This window comes from Hippoglossus hippoglossus, chromosome 16, assembly GCF_009819705.1.
Source record: "Hippoglossus hippoglossus isolate fHipHip1 chromosome 16, fHipHip1.pri, whole genome shotgun sequence".
In the NCBI taxonomy this organism is placed as follows: Eukaryota; Metazoa; Chordata; class Actinopteri; order Pleuronectiformes; family Pleuronectidae; genus Hippoglossus; species Hippoglossus hippoglossus.
This window is the reverse complement of record NC_047166.1, coordinates 21,203,425-21,210,756: the sequence shown is the minus strand read 5'-3', so window position 1 is coordinate 21,210,756 and position 7,332 is coordinate 21,203,425. Positions and strand designations below refer to the sequence as shown.

Genomic DNA, 7,332 nt, shown 5'->3' with positions numbered 1-7,332 from the left:
GTTAAATGCACAGTGGATGTGTTAACCACACATCTACCAGCAATCCGCTCAACAGGAAGAAACGATGCTGGGTATGATGGGTCTGTGCCCTGCAAGCTCCAAACTTCTACTGGCTTTCCATAAAAATATCTGTCCGGATGGGGATGGAGCCAGGAAACCTGGGCAATAACATGTTTAATTGCAGTACCTTTTATCATGACATTAACAACTATGAACTGCTTTATAATGGCTGGTCGCTGTTCTGTTAAAGGGTCAAGGATGGGTTCCTCAAAACTGTTAGTGTTTGCACACCACTTAGCGTAAACATATGCTGACCTTTCCGATCTAGTTCCATCTATGGAGTATGTTACATACTATAAGATTACATAGTGCTGCTTACCATTGTCTGAAGTATCAGTTGGTGGGTACATTTCTTGAATCTCTCGTACTGAGTTGTTTTCCGGGTCGTCGGGCAGTAGATGCATTTCCTCAGTTTCTTCAATCTCTCCCACCAAGGTCTCTTCGAGATCTTCTAACGTCAACGGTGCGTTACTCTTGCCGGTATGGTCTTGACTGGATGCCACTAAATCCTGTACAGCATCGGTTTGTTCTATTTTGGATTTTCTAACCCAAACTCCATTTAAGAAATACAGTTTTTTATGCTCATAATACTGCGCATTAGAGAGATCATTGTCACAATGTCCACAAACGCGCCTGTGTCTCGGTCTGTTGACTTCCATCATGAAAATGTAAATAAAACGGTGATCCCTCGCATCTTTATTTGCTTCCTGGTCAGTCGTCTACGTCATCATGTTAGATGGATCGTCCAATCACATGCGAGCTCATGGTCACCTGGAGGACCTCACGAGACGAGAGCATATAAACCGTAGACAGACTTATATTTCCGGCAATATTGTTCTCGTATCCTCTCTGTACCTGCTTTTAGCCCACAGCGAGATTATTAGCTCAAACTTAATATTCACAATGAACGGACGTCACCTGAATTTTACCTCGCCAGCAACACCACTGAACCACGGACAGCTTCGTGACCGAAGCTTTTCAGACAGTCCTGGACCCACAGACAAGAGACTGTTGGCTGCGTTTAGTGGTTTGTGTTGCCAGGTGACTGTTGTGCTTGGTGATATAAGTCAGAAGCTGGACGATTTAAATCAAAACCTCGCCGAAGTCCGAACTACGATGGTTTCCCTGGACGAGCGGGTGACTGTGCTGGAGAACAACAGGTCCAGTGGGCAGGAGTCGAAGAGGAAAAGACGGGCGCAGTATCCCAAACTTGCGGTAAGAGTTAAGCTAAAGAGAAGCTATTTTGCTAACTGCTAAGCCTACGCTGAATAGCGTGTAAACAACTGTGGGATTAGTGAGAAAGTTAGAAGAACAAAGCAATGAGTGCAGAACTAGTGTACGTTTAAATGTTTATGTATTGTTAGAACCGGATTGTTCATAAATGTGACTTTTTTGTTCTGTTGTATTTTATAGGAAACTGCGACGTCTGCATAACTCCGAGACAAATGGCAGGCGCTATGAACCGGAGCAATGGTAAGATTAAAAAAAGATACGCTTTGTTTCTATATGAAATACGTTCTCTCTCTGATCTCTTTCTATCATATTGTTTTCACAGGGTGAGCTCCCGACACAACGAGTCCGTCACTGCACATTTAGTTGATGCTCTCGCTGAAAGTCCGGATTTGCGCAGTGTACGAACCGACGTCATTGTATGTAAGTAACTGTAGTAATTGTGTTATAGTGTTTTTTTAATGTGGATCTTATTACAGTGATTCAGCGACTGCTTTACTTGCTTTAATAGTATTGAACTCATGCTACTCATGTTGTTTTCCAGCTGCATGTAAGACATACTTTGGGACAATACGGAGGAAATTCCGCTACAGCCAACCAGACCTTGAAGCTCTGGGAGCTGCACTGAAAAGTTCAGCTCGGTCTCGACAGAGAAGGAAGAGGGTAAGACAACTACTATTACATAAAATAATTCACACTTGTAAGTGTATTGTGTCATTGAACTGTGCTGATTGCACTGATTGTGTTTCAGTTGCTTGGAGCAAGGAAGAGTGTCCTGGTGCCAGATGACGCAGAGTTCTGGAGGGGCACCACCATCGACATGATGTCGGATGAGGAGGATGGCTCATCTGATGGCTCATCTGAGGGGTTGTCTGTTCACTAACTGCCAGGAATTAGGCGAGTCTGCAGACGTTTGCAGTGACGAAAATTCGGCTTTTCGTCTAGTGATATGAAGGGCAGCCTACTCAGCTGACCTCCTCTGACCTGCATCAGTTTCACAATGAATCAAATGTAGTTTTAGTCTTCTCTGTGCCGATACGTTGATTTGTTTGTAGCCACTGCCACAACATTAACACTGACCACAACATAATGATTGATACTTTTTCCTAAATTGGTAAAAAGTGTTCTTTACAGTCCAGCTGCTCGAGATTCATTCAGCCCCTCCTGACTCCTCTCTTTCTCTACCGCTCTCTCTTTCACGCACACTCAAGACTGAAAGAAAAATGTACTGCAAAAGCACTGTAATTCCTACGTATTGCAAGGTAAATTAATCATGGTTTCTGGAAACCTGGTCCCAAAAGTCTGGTGTGGTTTTGGTTTTTTGAAAAGCAACAGAGTCAATTAGACCTTTGTAGGTAAGAATTGGAGAATTGGAAAGCATCTTCCAATGCGAGAGCCAGAAAAGAAGAAAAAGCGCAACAAATGTAGTGACAGTGATTGTTGTCATCAGCTTTTACTTTAAAACATCGTATAAAAGCCTTGCTGGAGTGAGTGGATCAAGATTGAGTTCACTCTTGAAGCTAATCTATTCTGAATCTAATTCAATATACATTGTTGACTGGTCTAAGATTTTTGATGGTGACTTAATTGTGATTAATTTGACACAGACCACAGTTTAGCTTCTCACCTTGCTGATGTAATGAGCCTTGCACTCTAGAACTCCATGATATCAAAGTTGGATGTAGTTATTAGTGCAACAAAGCACTGACCACACACAATCTGTTGAGAGTTTGAGGTCAGAGGTAATACAGACTTGAAGCTTCCAAACAGAGATGGTAGAAAAACAACGTTTTTCAGTCTAGTGATTAGTTGAATTATCATTGTTCAGCTTTTTTTTTTAAATCACTAGAATATCCTGAAATGTGCATTCTGCTTTCTATTGGTTATTTTTAAAAGATAATTCATTCATTCATCATTCAAATGAAGAAACTGAGCAGACAACAAATAGGCTTCAACCTGAGGAAAACAAACTGCTATGGTCTTTTAAAGCTGTGCTGGTGTTTACGAGAAGAAAAGAAAACACAACAGGCTAAAAATTGTTTTCTTTCTTTGCAATTTTGGTGACGACAGGTGCTGCTGGCACATACCAGGAGCAACAAGTACAGCTGGCGTGAAAGTGAATTATCTGGGTGAGTTTCAGTAATGACCAATCACATGAGCTGCTCTGAACTCCTTTTAAAAGCAAGTTTTTATCAAGTTCCTCTCCAACAAGTTCCCCCAAAAAACACACACATTACACCTAATATTGATAGAGATCGTCAAAATATGCTGCCAGTGGTGGAATTAACCACGTGGTGATGGTAGAGCAGCTGCTGGAATATTGGCAGTGGTGGTTACAGTTGTGCAAATTAGCTTACAGGAAAATTTATTGAAACTTCTGCTCTACATGTATTAAAACACTCACTTATATGTCACTTATATTTTATACAAGTGCGTTTGCTGAAAAATCTGTCAAGCATATCTCTGTCCAGGCAACATGAAATGAAAATAAAAAGGAATCATTGCTCGTCCTCATATATATCGATATTGTAACCATACAATATGGGTTGAAAATTGGCAAAGTTCCCGTTAATGTTGTTGTTAAAGTTAATAGAGTAAAAGCGTTATGCAGATGCGCTGCCATTGTGGTTAGTTAGCTAGCATCTAACCACACCTGGAAGTCCTAACAATGGTCAGAATCAAGTTGTGTTTCTTGTTTATTTGTATAGATTACATCCAATTAGTTTTGGTTTCACAATTTTAATTTAAGGAATGAATAAAAAACTTTTGAATGATGTACGTATGTCCTGTTTTCATCACCGAGTGGGCTGCGTCTGCCTGTAGATCATGTGTCTAATGTCAGTATTTTGTCACTCCAGCTGTTTTGTATCTTTCTGCGTCATTTCGGTTTGATTTTATTTTCATTTATTTTGTTGCCACTGTCAATATAATCATGGTCTGACTACCAGGAATAATAACATCCTTGCTGTTCAAACACTAAATCAGTGATGACTGTAAGCAATCCTGCAAGGTTCTTTTTCTTGTTGTTGTTTATTGATTTCTCAACTTCCTGCAGTTGATCAGAAAGTCTGAACTATCCTCAAAGGTGTTTTCAGACTGCAAACGAATCGAACAATGGTTCAGTTTGATCCGGTCCAGACCACATCCTTTGGTCGGACAAATGCACCTTTAACATGTCATATAACGGTTTGAACTAAACTGAAAAATATAATTGTCCAGACCAGACAAGGTAGGTGTGAAAGCGCGCTAACTGACCAGAATGTTTAATGCAGACTCGTAGGGTGGACTTCTCTGCGGCTGTTGTTGCACTATCTGGTCTCTTTTCAGTGTCGCAACTCCCCGCTCCTCTCTACTGTTATCAAATGTTCTTCTGCAACTGTACTGCATAGTAGCAATCAGCTAGACGTTCACACTGTGCTTGGTTCAGTCCTTCAAAACAAAAAACAAATACCTCAAGTATGCCGCTAAGAAGCATTAATGAACCTTAATAACTGAGTAATTACTTGAATGTTGTCATATCTGTCTGGGGACATTGCCTTTGTAATAGAGACGCAGACAAACTGGCTACACTCTTATTTCTATTCTGAGTAAGTTGTGAGTATACCATCACATTTACTGGGATCAGGCATTCTTATTAGTTCTCCTTTCCTCTCATCACATCCTCTTGTCCCTGTGCCACCCTGAGTTAATGTGTTAATGCATTGTCACTTCATTAGAGTTGCATCAGGGTGATAAATGAACTGCTGCTTTTTTCTCCAAGACATCCTCCATCCCCACTGATGGCACTGCCTGATCTGGATCACTGTCCTGGAGGGAGAATGTGGGAGGGTGGGTGGCGCTGTCAGCGTCCCGGGGGGGGTGATGGTGGCGGGCGATACTGTATAGCTGCTATTACGGAGCCCTTTATCTCCAATGTCACCTGGATGTGTGCGTTTTCTCAGTGTGGTGCAGGATCATCCTCCACCCCCTGCCTCTCCTCAACACGTCCTGATTTCCTCAGACATTGTAATCAATCTGCCTCCCTGTGGAACATGATGAGGTGGTGCGTATGTACAGGATCTCAGCAGCCATGCCTGATGGGATGCTATATGTGCATTCAAAGGTAGTCTTGCACACCAGATTGGATGGAGCGAGCCGAGCAAACATTTTGATAGCAGCTGCTCTCTGCGGCAAGTTGTGAAACTGAGACCTGCATATGTTTTTAAGTCTTTTAAATCAATGACATAAACATAATTTCTCTGATCTAACAACATTCTAAAGCTGTATGGCGCTAAAATCCTTGATACTATCATAAAATCAAAACTAAACTTTACTGTTCAGATTGATTAAAATACCTTTCATCCACACACAGAAAACAGAAATGCATATGTGTAATCAAGCATTGCTGTGTTTATATTTGATGTACTCAATCATCAGCCTCACTGTTTACTGTTCAATCTACAGCTGTATGCTATTATCGTCCATTCAAACCCAACATTTCCTACTGCAGCTGGTTCACATAAAAAAAAAGAAGTTTGGTTATTATCGTGAAGCAGTCAGAAGACACGCATTTTACGTAGTATTTTCTGCTGGGGTGATTGCTAACAGCGGCCCCTCATCAAAAATGTATTTACAAAAACAAGTGAATGCTTATTTCATCTCGCAGATAAAAGGGTGAATAGAGTAAAGTTGCTTTTCTTAAGTGTTTCTGGTGTGCCAACATGATGGCTGCATCTTGAGTGCCACCGATGTTAGGGCTTATGTTAAGTTACTGGATCCCAAGTTTCCCAAAAGGACCCAATAACATTATTTGGTGCCTGGTAAATGCCAGTCTTTCAAACTTCACGACTCCAGATTGTAATGCAGACTCTGAAACATATCTCCAAACCCAAGTAAGGGTGAGTCACATGACACCACTATGACAAACATCCTTCTGGATAAAGTTCCTGCAGAGCATCAGAAGACATAATACAAGTGTGTTTGTGATGAGAAGGTACAATCCACGGAAAGCTCACAAGTTGAAAGTATGTTGAACTCTTGAAGATTACAAAATTTTTGTGACCCATGTTCCAGGTTAAAACACAATGGATTAAAAGCAGTTGTTTTGAAAATGGCCCAACTGTTCACATCAAGCAGATTGAGTTGGCCACATCTGAAAGAGCACTGTGGGTATCGAAGGTTTAATAAGTGGTGAAGGTGTGTGTTTGGTGAGTCTTGATCTTTCACCAGGTCATAACAAGGCTGTGGTACTACTGTTAGAAAGAGTTTACTTCACTTTCTGCTTTGGATTTAAGAAAACGTATCAGTTTATCTTTTGGTTCTTATGAGAGTAGTAGATGGCACAATCCAATTCCAGCTTCTGGGTAGGAAGCATAAACAGGTGGCCCCTGGGCTGCAGAGTAACATTAGGTCCAGATGTACAGATTCATACCCTTGTTTGGAATGTGAATCACATTGAAACACAGTTATCACAGCTCTGCCACCGATTCCTCCAAGTAGTAAAGGGCGGTTCAGCCAACAGGAAGGGATGCATCATTTTTCTTTTCTTTAGCAACACTGGTTGATCAACACTAAAGGACTATCTCTATCTCTGTAACAACCATTAAATGGATTGCCATTACATTTTGTGCAGATATTCATTATCACCAGATGGTAAATACTGCTGACATGATCCCTGTCTTTCCATCAAACACGACATTTTTTAAAAGCTCTGTTTGTCCATTACTTTGCTGCTACCTAGCAAATGTTAGATCATGGTAAATTTAACACAGCTTTCATTGATAGTATGTAAACAAAGCCCTGTGCCTACATACAGTCTCACAGAGCTGCCAGCATATCGCCTCTAGGTCTTGCTTTGTCGCCATGGCTGCAGCAGGAGTCAAAGGATTGTCTCTTTGATTGGCTGTTCCCATAAAATACAGACATTCATGGTTTCTAGAGGATAATTTGTAATCACTTTGGTCTTGATCCTCTTGTCATCCAGTGCAAACCTAAGTTCAACATCCTTATAATGACATGATCAACATATGTTAACATGTTGACACACTAAAGTGTGATGGTAAA

At 41.0% G+C, this 7,332-nt stretch overlaps 1 protein-coding gene across 1 annotated transcript; it reads left to right on the top strand.

The window, feature by feature from the left end:
• The first annotated feature begins 1,103 nt into the window (after positions 1 to 1,103).
• LOC117776458 (uncharacterized protein C14orf93 homolog) lies at positions 1,104 to 2,173 on the top strand. Its single transcript, XM_034610387.1, has 4 exons — positions 1,104 to 1,275; positions 1,474 to 1,713; positions 1,835 to 1,953; positions 2,042 to 2,173. The coding sequence occupies exons 2-4, from the start codon at positions 1,506 to 1,508 to the stop codon at positions 2,171 to 2,173; spliced, it is 459 nt and encodes a 152-aa protein (XP_034466278.1). The 5' UTR covers positions 1,104 to 1,275; positions 1,474 to 1,505.
• The last annotated feature ends 5,159 nt before the right edge of the window (positions 2,174 to 7,332 follow it).

Excerpts from the sequence above, each read along its gene's own strand:
- LOC117776458 (XM_034610387.1), top strand. The coding sequence starts at position 1,506 with ATGGCAGGCGCTATGAACCGGAGCAATGGTAAGATTAAAAAAAGATAC. Across the intron at positions 1,714-1,834 it reads ACGAACCGACGTCATTGTAT|CTGCATGTAAGACATACTTT; the intron begins GTAAGTAACTGT and ends GTTGTTTTCCAG. Across the intron at positions 1,954-2,041 it reads CTCGACAGAGAAGGAAGAGG|TTGCTTGGAGCAAGGAAGAG; the intron begins GTAAGACAACTA and ends ATTGTGTTTCAG.